The 12894-nt window shown below is 39.3% G+C and overlaps 1 protein-coding gene across 1 annotated transcript; it reads left to right on the forward strand.

Annotated features, from left to right (window-relative positions):
* Positions 1-6579: 6579 nt before the first annotated feature.
* On the forward strand, positions 6580-12041 carry LOC133242822 (disintegrin and metalloproteinase domain-containing protein 30-like). Its single transcript, XM_061409037.1, has one exon. It carries the CDS (start codon positions 7615-7617, stop codon positions 9757-9759), a length of 2145 nt encoding a protein of 714 aa, XP_061265021.1. The 5' UTR covers positions 6580-7614; the 3' UTR covers positions 9760-12041.
* The last annotated feature ends 853 nt before the right edge of the window (positions 12042-12894 follow it).

Consider the following 12894-nt stretch of genomic DNA (forward strand, 5'->3'; position numbering starts at 1 on the left):
GTGGATTCAATCACCACAGATCACGTAGTACTGCATTTATTTCAAAAATCTTGTATTAGTCAACAATTCAAAAACGTGTATTCAAGGGTCAACTCTAAAGGAAAATTCCCTTCACAGTGCCTACACCATTCATCTCACTTCATCTCACTGGGTCAGTATTGCATCATCTCATATGTTCAGCTTAGTACAGGAGAGTAAGATATTTTGAGAGAGGAGAGAGAGAGGACCACATAGCTTTCATATATTGTTGTAAGTGTATATTATAACAAGTATATTGTTGTAATTATTTTATTTTAATATTCCTTGTTTTGGTTAATCTTTTATTGTACCTAATTCATGAATTAAAATCATAGGAGGAATGTATAGGAAAAAGCACAGTGTGTATATGTATATATATATATATATATATATATATATATAGCTTGTTACCATCTGTGGTTTCAGGTATCCACTGCTGGTGTTGGGATCTATCCCCCATAGGTATGTGGGAAGTATTGTTTAGAGAATCAGATTCTTTACCACTGAGTCACCTGGGAAACTCATCTTTTTCTAATGAGATTTAGAGAGTTGGATATTAAATACTGCTAGAAAGTAGAAAATTGAGCCTTCTATAACTGTGCTAGCTAATATGGCAGCTAGTAGTAACATTGGCTATTTAAATTAACCAAAATTAAAATAAGTCTGACAATCAGTTGCCCTGACTCAAAAGTCACATTTAATAGGTCAATAACTGTAGAGGGTTAGTGACTACATATAAAGACTCCACCTAGGGCTTCCCAGGTAGCTCAGTGGTAAAAAAAAAAAAAAAAAAAAAAATCCACCTGCCTATGCAAGAGACATAGGTTCAATCCCTGGGTTGGGAAGATCCCCTGGAGAAGGAAATGGCAACCCACTTCAGTATTCTTGCCTGAATAATCCCATGGACAGAGGAACCCAGCAGGCTACAGTCCATGGGGTCACAAAGAGTCAGATACAACTGAGGCTGTAACATTCACTCATTCAGTCAGGGAGACAGAGAGGACCCAGGGAGAGGTCAGCTGGGATTGCAGCAGCCATTGTTGGTACTTGCTCAAACACTATCATAAAGGCAGCCCTGACTTCTGACAGCAGCCCAGATGGTTCAACTCTAACTAACACTGGTATCCCCAGGCCCAGGTCAAGGAATGCTCCAACCCTGTCCACTTCATTGGCACAATGTTGCACTAAGTCTGGGAAAGCCACAACAGAGGAAAGGACTCGACCTTGAGTTGTGTCTAAGAAGAGCTGTAGACACCTGCAGATGGCACGTTAGGCCTTGGCAAGTGCACAGGCACATGAAGAGAAGTTCAAGATTGCTAATTATTACAGAAACACAACTCAAAGCCATAAGACACCACCTCACACCTATCAGGATATTATCAAAATCCTGACAGGCAACAAATGTTGGCAAAGATGTGGAGAAAAGGGAACATTTACACACTGTTGCTGGAAATGTAAATTAGTGCAAACACTATAGGAAACAGTGTAGAGGTTCCTCAATAAACTAAAAATAGAATGACTATATGCTCCAGCAACTCCACTCCTGGGTATATACCCGGGATAAATGAAAACACTAATTCCAAAAAAAACATGGACCTCAATGTTCATGGCTTCACTGTTTACAATAGTCAAGACATGGAAGCAACCCAAGTGCCCATTAACAGATGGTTGGCTTATGAAGATGTGGGATATGTACATGCAATGGAATGTTACTCACCTGTTAAAAGGAATGAAATCTTGCCATTTGCAGTGATGTGGACAGATCAAGATAATATTATTCTGCATGAAATAAGTCAGAGAAAGACAAACACTGTTTGCTATCACTTATATATGAAATCTAAAATATAATACAAATAAATATACATTTAAAATAAAAAGACTCATAGATATAGAAAACAAACTATTGTTTACCGAAGAGGAGAGAGAAGGGAGAAGGGGGTAAATCAAGGGTAGAAGATTCAGAGTTACAAACCACTATATATATAAAAGGAGATAAGCAACAAGTGTATATTGTACAACACATGGAATTATAGCTGTAATAAATTTTAACGGAGTATATTGCATAAAAACACTGAATCACCATGCTGAATACCTGAAACTAATATAATATTGTAAATAAACTCTACTTTTCAATTAAAAATTTAAACTATATGAAGGAAAACAGGAAAATCCACAAATATGTGGAAATGAGACCATGTACTCTTTAAAAGCCAATAAAACAAAGAAAACATTGTAAGAGAATTTGGAAAATACCTGCAGATAAATGAAAATGAAGCCACACAATCCCATCTCATGGGATGTAGCAAAAGGTGTATAAAGAGAGAAATTTATAAAAGTGAACACTTATATTTAAAAGAAAGCAAGATCTAAAATAAATAACTGTACCTTACACCTCAAGGAATTAGAATAAGAGAAAGAAAACCAAACCCAAATTCTGCAGACAGAAGGAGAAAATAAAGATTAGAGCAGAAATAAATGAAAGAGAATAAAAAATAGTATTAAAAAAATAAAACTGAGCTGGTTTTTTGAAAAGATCAATAAAATTGACAAACTTTGAATGAAAATAAGTAAGAAGAAAGGAAGACTCAAATATCTAAAATAAAAAATGAATGAGAAAACATTGCAATTAATGTTACATAAGTAAAAACTACAAAAGACTACTATGAATAATTGTATGCTAGCAAACTGGATAACTTCAGAACTGGATAAATTTTTAGAAACAGAAAACCTATCAAGGATGAATCACAAAGAAATAAAATGTATACATATGCCTATAACAAGTAAGAAGATTGAGAACTAATCAAGAGATTATCAACAAAGAAAAGCTCAGGATTAGAGGGTTTCACTGGAGAATTCTACCAAATATTTAAAGAATAATTAACATCAAGACTTCTTAAAGTCTTTCAAAGAATTGAACAGGCAGGAACATTCCCAAACTCATCCTATGAGGCAAGCATTACCATGATATTAAAACCAGATAAAAAATAACAAGGAAAGAAGACCTCAGAGCAGTATCCCTCATGAATATTAATACCAAAATCTTAAAGAAAATACTAGCAAACTGAATTTAAGAATGCACTAAAGGGATCATATTCCATGACCAAATGGGATTTATACTGAATGAAAAGATGGTTCAAACATTGAGAAATCAATCAGTGTAGTATACCTTATTAATAGAACAAAGGATAAAACACATATAAGCATATCAATTGATGCAAAGTATTTGAAAAAATTCAATACACTTTCATGACAAAAACACTCCCAGACTACGAAGGGAAGAAGACTACCTCAAGATAATAAAAGTCATAAATAAAAAGTTAACATCATACTCAATGGGAAACCTTTTCCTTCAAGATCAATTACAAGTGGGCAAAGATATTCACTCTCGTCATTACTATTCAACATAGTACAGGAAGTTCTAGCCAGAACAATCAGACATGAAAAAGAAATAAAAGATTTATAAAATGGAAATGAAGAATTTAAATAATCTCTGTTTGCAGATGATATAGTCTTATATACAGAAAAACCTAAGGATTCACCAAAAAAAAAAAAAAAAACCTTTCTTAGAACTAACAAATGAATTCATCAAATTTATGGGATACAAAATCAACACTCAAAAATCAATGAGCAAACTGAGATGGAAAGTAAGAAAACAATCCCATTATACTAAAATACTATAATATTATGGCCTTTAAAAGTATAAAATACTTAGGAATACACTGAACCAAAGTGGTGAAAAAAGTGGGAAACCATAAAACATTGCTAAAAATCCCCCAAAGACACTTCAAATCGATGGAAAGACATTACTTGGTAAAATATAATAATTGATAGTCATTATGATGGTTTAGTCCTGGCATAAAGATAGATATAACAGAAAGACCACATGGTATAGAATTGAGAACCCAGAAATAAACCCTTCTATATATGACCAAATGATGTTCAACAAGAATGTCAAGACTACACAATAAGGGGAAGACAGTTTCTTTAATAATGTAGGGAAAACTGGATATCCACATGCAGGAGAATAAAGCTGAACCCTTACCTTACTTACACATATACAAAAATTAACTCAAGGTGGATTAAAGAACTAATTGGAAGAACGAAAACTATTAAATTCCTAGAATGAAGCACAGAAATAAAGCTTCAGGACACTAGATTTGGGAATGATTTCATGGTTATGACACTGAAAAGCACAGGTAACAAAATTAAAAATTGATAAAGAAGATGACCACAACAAATTTTAAATCTGCAAACCAAAAGATACTGTCTAGAAAGTGAAAAGGTAATCTACAGAATTGGAGAAAAATAACTGCACATCATAAGTCTAATAGATGCACATCTATCAGAATATATAGGACAGTTCTTCAACTCAGTAATAAAAAATTATTTTGATTTAAAAATGGGCAAAGGACTTGAATAGATACTTTTCCAAAGACGCTATACAAATGGCCAATAAGCACATAAAAGAGTTTCAGTATAATCAGCAAGGAAATGCAAATCAAACCACATGATACATCACCTCAACCCATCAGAATGGTCACTATTAAAAGTTTGGAAAATACGTGTTGGTAAGGATGCAGAGAAGACAGAAGCCTGTAAACTGTTGATGGTAATGTAAAATCATTCAGCCATTAAGGAAAGGAGTATAGAGTTCCTCAGAAAGTTAAAAATAGAATTATCATGTATCTAGCAATTGAACTTCTGGGTATATGTCCTAAAGAACTCAAAGCAGGATCTTCAGGAGATATTTGCACACTCATTTTTAAGGCAGCATTATTCACAGCAGTCAACCCAAATGTCTACCAACAGATGAATGACTAAGAAGTATGGTATATACATACACAGAAGAGCATGCATGCTTAAAAAGAAATGATCTACATCTGTTATTATCAATGACTTAGAAAATAATTTACAATATACTGTGTATTAAAAAATGGCAATGTCTAAAATAGTATGTAATATTTTTAAATATAACATGCTATCTATATTTTATGGCATATCCTAAGATGGAGAAAGAATTATACCTAAAAATTCTGTTTCAGTGTGGGAAGAGTTTATTAAAGACAGATGCAGGCTGAGGATAAAGGAAAGGCTTGCATTTTCTATTCTATGTAACTCACCTTTTATAATATATATGCATTGTTGTTAGTTTTTGTAAATAAAGAGAAACAGGTCTAAGCAGGCTATTTCCATAAAGTTTTGTGTTAACAAACAGATGCTGCAGAGTTTAGCCCAAAGATAATATTGTAGCAATAGGAGCTTCAGAATTAGTGTTTTAATCAAGAAATAATGCAATGGTGGAAAGGAAAATGGTAGAATGAATATAGAAGACAGATCCCAACTGCATTCCCCAGTTTAGGCTGCTGGGGACTTGAGAACATTAGGCAGATTTACAGACTGAGGAAATTGTAATTCCTGGTTCGAACTAGGAGTTCAGCACACTCAGTGAAACTTTCATTGGTCCCTTATGACCAACCTAGATAGCATATTCAAAAGCAGAGACATGACTTTGCCAACAAAGGTCCGTCTAGTCAAGGCTATGGTTTTTCCTGTGGTCATGTATGGATGTGAGAGTTGGACTGTGAAGAAGGCTGAGCACCAAAGAATTGATGCTTTTGAACTGTGGTGTTGGAGAAGACTCTTGAGAGTCCCTTGGACTGTAAGGAGATCCAACCAGTCCATTCTGAAGGAGATCAGCCCTGGGATTTCTTTGGAAGGAATGATGCTGAAGCTGAAACTCCAGTACTTTGGCCACCTCATGCAAAGAGTTGACTCACTGGAAAAGACTCTGATGCTGGGAGGGATTGGGGGCAGGAGAGAAGGGGATGACAGAGGATGAGATGGCTGGATGGCATCACTGACTTGATGGACGTGAGTCTGAGTAAACTCCGTGAGCTGGTGATGGACAGGGAGGCCTGGAGTGCTGCGATTCATGGGGTTGTGAAAAGTCGGACACGACTGAGCGACTGAACTGAACTGAACTGAGTCAGCTCTCTGCTGAGTTCTCCCCTTCTTCATGTCCTTTATGTCCACTGCCTCTCAGCTCAGTAACTGACTTGACTAGGAACCTGAATCTTCAGACAGGCCCTTCCTTACTGTCTGCTAATTACACTCACAATTCTAGGAATCCATCAGCAGTTGAACTTTTGCGTATATGTCCTAAAGAACTCAAAGCAGGATCTCCAACCAGGTCGTTTCCACAGTACACAGGCCTCCTCCTTTGCCACCCTCTGAGGGGGTTCTCTTTGAGGGATTTCCTGTCCTCTGCTGGAGGCTGAGGGGAGCTTTATACCAGTGCTTGAGAATGGCCAGGACTCTTCCCTCCAACAATCTCTCTTTTTAAAAAATTATTTTTATTTATAAAATAACTTTTTATATTATATCGGAGTACATTTGATTAAGAATGTCACGTTAATTTCAGGTATATAGCAGACTGATTTAGTTATACAAATACATGTATCTATTCTTTTTCAAATTATCTTGCCATTTAGGTTGTTACATAATATTGAGCAGAGTTCCCCGAGACCTGGGTTCGATCCCTGGGTTAGATCCCTGGGTTGGGAAGATCCCCTAGAGAAGGGAAAAGGCTACCCACTCCAGTATTCTGACCTGGAGAATTCCATGGACTGTATAATCCATGTGGTCACAAAGAGTTGGACACAACTAAGCAACTTTTACTTTCCCTGTGCTATACTGTAGGTCCCTGTTGCTCATCTGTTTTATATACAGCAGTGGGTACTAGTCAATTCCAAACTCCCCAGAACTCTCCAGCCTCTTTTCTGAAGTTTCCTTCCCCTCTGTCACATCAAACTTCTTGAATGTGGTCTAGACTTCCAAATCCCCATTTCACATCACAACCTTTTGGTATGTGTATCCTCGGCAGTTCCTCCAACAGTTCACATTAAAGTCTCCATAACTTCCTTTTGCTAAATGGAGCGTTTCTTGAACTCTGGTCACATTTCACCTGTTGACCAAAGGTGCGTCCAGGGGTGGGGGTGGGAAGGTAGTGTCTCCGCTCATTTTCTCAGGCTCGGGTGCTACTCTGGCCCCCTCAGATGCTCTTTCCTTTGGCCGCAAGTGAGCCCCGCAGAAAAGTGGGATGATGAAGTAGTGCAATGATGAAGTGGGCACAGCAGCCTACGAAACATCCACATCAACACATGGGAAAATCGGGTGTGTCCTAAAGTCTACAGAAACAAGAAATGGCCCAAATTACAGCGAGCCTTGAGCAAGTTCTCGGTTGTTCCTCTTATTCTTTAGTCCTTCTCCTTTTCTCAAGCTGCTCTCTGTCTTCTCCAACCCGCAAATAGACAGTCTAGCTTTTCATTTTATTCTGGCGCACCTTCCTTGGATTCTTCCACGTGCGCCCAACGGCACCGCCCAGAGAACGAACTAGATGCGTTGGGCGGGGCGTGCAGCTGCTGGGGAAATCAGCTAGCCTCAGCCTGACCCAGCCTGGCCCAGGGCTGCGCTCCCATACACCGCACCAGCGAGCTTTGCACGCACTGCTCCCAGCGCCTCTAGCGGAGGTCCCTGGAAGGCTGACTCTCAAGGCCACAGTGGCAGGGACTGAGTCAGTAGGGAACAGGCTGTGCCATGAGGTCAGTGAGGACCTGCCTCTCCCCAGGCCGGTCGCTAGTCCTGGCGGTGCTCCTGGTTGACTCTCTTGGCAAGGATTTACTTTTTCACCCTGAGTGGGGCTTTGACTCCTATGAAATCACCATTCCCAAGAAGCTGAGCTTCCGTGGAGGGGAGCAGAGAGTGGCCAGGCACGTGTCCTACCTCCTGCAGGTAAAAGGCAAGGACCGTGTCCTTCACCTGTGGCCCAAGAGGTTTCTATTGCCCCGGAATCTGCAGATTTTCTCCTTCACAGAACAAGGAAGACTCTTGGAAGATCACCCTTATATATCCAGCGACTGCAACTATATGGGCTTGGTTGAAGGAAATCCGGAATCTGAAGCTACCATAAGTACATGTATGGGAGGTCTCCGGGGCATCCTGAAAATTGCTGCCAATAATTACCAAATCGAGCCCTTCAAGGCTTCTTCTAATTTTGAACACATGGTATATCCCCTGGAGAAAGAGGAGGAAATTCCCAATCAAATCTGTGGCTTAACTAATGAGGAAACAGTAGAGCAGATGGCCCAGCATGAGAACATGGCTAGGACTCCAGATTTCACTGAGTCATATGTGCACCAAAAGTACCTGGAATTAGCCCTGGTCTTTGATAACAGTAGGTATTTATATATGAACTCCAATCTTACTCAAATCATAAATGATGCCATTCTTCTGACTTCAATTGCAGACTCTTACTTTCAAGATGTCCATATGAGAATACAGCTATTAGCTGTTGAAGTATGGACAGACAGAGACAAAATAGCACTTAATTCCCCAGAGTTATCACAAGTTTTAGGCCAGTTTGTGCAGTACAGGTCACGTGACCTACATGTTCGGATTCCAGCAGATTGGGCACACCTGTATGTTCACAAAAAGTTTAAGGATGCACTTGCTCATCACTGGGGAAGTGTATGTAGTATGATGCCTTCTGGATCTACAAGTTCTGTGCTAGATAGAAACATCCTTGGCCCCGCCACTTGGACTGCTCATGTTCTGGGCCATAGTGTGGGAATGACCCATGATTATGAATACTGCCAGTGTAAGGGTAGGCATAGTTGTATCATGGGCACTGGACGAACTGGGTTTAGTAATTGTAGTTATGCCGAATTTTATTCACATGTAAATTCAGGATTAAACTGTCTAAATAATCTCCCAGGCCTAGGCTATGTGGTTAAGAGATGTGGAAACAAAATTGTGGAAGAGAATGAGGAATGTGACTGTGGTTCGACAGAGGAGTGTAAAGAAGATAGGTGTTGTCAACCAGATTGTAAATTCAAACAAGGTGCCAGCTGTAATATTGGACTTTGTTGTCATAACTGTCGATTTCGTCCATCTGGATACATGTGTCGGGTGGAAGAAAATGAATGTGACCTTGCAGAGTACTGCAATGGGACCTCAGCTTTCTGTCCAAGTGATACTTATAAGCAGGATGGAACCCCTTGCAAGTATGAAGCCCATTGTTTCAAACAGAGTTGTCAATCCAGGTATATGCAGTGCCAAAAAATTTTTGGACTTGATGCCAAGGATGCTCCTCATCAGTGCTATGATGCAGCTAATGTAATAGGTGATCAATATGGGAACTGTGGCATTATAGGAGTTCGTGAGTATAAAAAGTGTCCCAAAGAAAGATCCTTATGTGGCAGGCTACAGTGTATAAATGTCGAAACCCTCCCTGATATGCCAGATCACACCATCCTAATATCCACTCATCTGCATAAAGAAAATCTCATGTGCTGGGGCATTGGCTATCATCTAGCCATGGTACCTATGGGGTTACCTGACCTGGGTGTGATAAATGATGGTACCTCCTGTGGTAAGGAGCGGGTATGTTTTAATAGAAATTGTGTGAATAGCTCAATCCTGAATTTTGACTGTTTCCCTGAGAAGTGCAACCGCCGAGGAGTTTGCAACAGCAACAGAAACTGCCACTGCATGTATGGTTGGGCCCCTCCGCTCTGTGAGGAGGTAGGATATGGAGGAAGCATCGACAGTGGGCCTCCGGGCCCAGTAAAAGAAGGGGTGCCTGTCTCAGTTCAGGTTGTGTCCCTTATGGTAATGCGCCTTATCTTCTTGTTTATCTCAGTGATCCTTGTGTTATTTTGGAATGTCCTAGAACACTTCTGAAGCCAAAGAGAGACACCACCAAGTAGCACTGGAGCAGAACAATTCAAGGCGAAAAATATATCTATATCAAGAAACCAGAAACGTAATCAGGCAATCCACAGTAACTCTGTTTACTACACAGGGTCATAAATTGAATAAGCTTCTCATTTGTCCATACAGCTCTTTCTTCCTTCAATTTATTTTACCTAATTTTCTTTGAGTTTTTGATCAGCAAATAAAAAGTACTCTTGATTTGGAAACAAATCGGTGCATCTTGCTCTCCCCTTAGTTTGGGATGAAGTTTGGATCGCCTTTAAAAAAATGCCCTACTGGTTTTCTGAACACGCACATTGTTAGTTTCATAGAATTACAGTGGATTTCAGGGTAACGTATGGTCTTTCAGTCCCAGCAAACAAAGCCATCATCTACTTTTCCCTGTCTCCCTCAGTGTCATCAATGAAATCGTCAATGTCTGTGCCGTTTGTTGAACCATGAATGGTGATTGCCACATTTTATATATAGAAGGTGATCGCTTACGAGGGGAGTCCCTCACGGTGCGGTTCACACACAGTGTAGAAATCTGGTCTCTGACTCAGTGTTTGGGTTGGACTTGGTTGGGTTGAGGGCTCAGAGAACTGAGTGGCCCCTTCAGAGGAGTCAATGACCACCTCTTGCTCATCATCTCAGCCCTGTGACAGCCGAAGTGTTTTGGTCTTGTTCTGGGCTGAACCCTCCTTCTGTTCCCTTAGCTTCTACGGGGCTCCTTCTTCCCCAGGCAGCACTGCAGGTCAACTATACCCCCACTCCAATCTCTTTTCTTAGCCATGTAGTTCTTCTAACTAAAGAAGTTGTGGGGCTTCCCTAGTGGCTCAGGCAGTAAAAAATCTGCCTGCAATTCAGGAGACCCGGGTTCGATCCCTGGCTCGCTCGGGAAGGGAATGGCTACCCACTCCACTATTCTTGCCTGGAGAATCCCATGGACAGAGGAACCTGGTAGGCTACAGTTCATGGAGTCACAGAGTCAGACGTGACTGAGCACACACAAAGAAGTTGTGGGACACACTCATGATAAAGAGTGTCCCCTTGGACTGTTTGGGGACTCCTCTTAACTCAGAGTAGAAAGAACATCAAGATAATTTTTTGATCATCATAATTCTAACTTTTATCAAACTTAGCCATCATCAGAAAAATCCTAAAAAAGCAAGGACATGTGGTTATGTAGCTACAATACTGAAAATGGTAACTACCATTTATTGTGTTTAATCTGTGGTACACAATGTTCTAAGCACTTCACCAGTGCCAATATGCATGAAAGTGAAAGTCACTCAGTCCTGTCCAACTCTTTGCAACCCCATGGACTATAGAGTCCATGGAATTCCTCAGGCCATAATACTGGAGTGGGCAGCCTTTCCCTTCTCCAGGGGATCTCCCCAACCCAGGGATCAAACCCAGGTCTCCCACATTGCAGGTGGATTCTTTACCAGCTGAGCCACAAAGGAAGCTCAAGAATACTGGAGTGGGTAGCATATGCACAGTCCTGAATATAAGTCTGTGGGGTAGGTGTTGTTATTTTCCTGTTTTCTAAAAAGGAAATGGAGGACGATGAGGTTAAATAACCTGCTCAAGATTATACAACTAATAATTGCTGCCATTATTCAATGTAACTTTATATGAATATTTGGAAATTCAATTTAGGAAGGAAGATTTATTTAAAAATTTAAGCTTATTTATACATCATAGATATTTTCAACATTTTTGTTGTCATAAAATGTATAAATATTATTATTTACATAAAGCATGCATGCAGTGTAATAATTTAATATACATATATATTGCAGAGTGACTACCAAGATCAAGGTAATAACACATCCATCACCTCACAAACTTCAATTCTCAGAGGGTAAGGATACTTAGCAGCAACTCTCAACAAATTTCAGATATACAATACCAGATTATTAACTCTGTTTATCATGCTGTATATTAGATCTTCAGAACTTATTTAATTACAACTGAAAGTTTGTACCCTTTGTCTTACACCTACCCATTTTCCCTTCTCCCCAGTCCCTAGCAACCATCACTCTATTCTATTTCTCCGAATTAGTCTCTTTAAAAATTTTTTTTCAGTTGTAAGTAATACCATATAGTACCTTGTTTCTGTGTAGATTTTTAGTTAATGCCCTCCTGATTCATTCATGATTTTTCAAATGGCAGGATTTTTTTTTTTGGCTAAATAATATTCCATTGTATATACACATGTGTGTAGTTTACTAATCCATCGATACATTAAAGGACGTCTAGGTTGTTTTACAGAGAAGGCAATGGTACCCCACTCCAGTACTCTTGCCTGGAAAATCCCATGGGCAGAGGAGTTTGGTAGGCTGCAGTCCCTGGGGTCACGAAGAGTCGGAAATGACTGAACAACTTCACTTTCACTTTTCCTTTCATGAACTGGAGAAGGAAATGGCAACCCACTCCAGTGTTCTTGCCTGGAGAATCCCAGGAATGGGGGAGCCTGGTAGGCTGCCGTCTATGGGGTCGCACAGAATCGTACATGACGGAAGCAAATTAGCAGCAGCAGCAGCAGCAGGTTGTTTTAAGTCTTGGTAATAGTGAATAATGCAGCAATGAATGAGAGACTCCAGATATCTCTTGAAGGTATTAACTTAACTTGCTTTGGGTATGTAGTCAGGAGTGGAATTTCTGGACTATAAAGTAGGTCTATTTTTAATTTTTTGAGGAACCACCATAGTCTTTTCCATAATGGCTATACCATTTATGCTTCAAAGAACAGTGTTAAGGGGTTCTTTTTTTTCACTACTCACCAACATTTGTTTTTGTTTTCTATTGTTTGTATGATCATAGCCATTCAATGAGATGAGAAGTGATATTGCATTGTGGTTTTGATTTGCATTTTCCTGACGATTAGTGATGTTGAGTACCTTCTCACCTACTTATTGTCATCTGAATGTCTTCTTTGGGAAAATATCTATTCAAGTCCTTTGTCCATTTTTTAACTGGACTATTTGCTTTTCTGCTGTTGAATTCTAAGAATAGCACATATATTTTGGATATTAAACCCTTATCAGATGTATGGTTTATAAACATTTTTCCCTATCGTGTGAGTTACCTTTTTAATTTATTGATTGCTTTCTTTGC

This window comes from Bos javanicus, chromosome 3, assembly GCF_032452875.1.
Source record: "Bos javanicus breed banteng chromosome 3, ARS-OSU_banteng_1.0, whole genome shotgun sequence".
Lineage (NCBI taxonomy): Eukaryota > Metazoa > Chordata > Mammalia > Artiodactyla > Bovidae > Bos > Bos javanicus.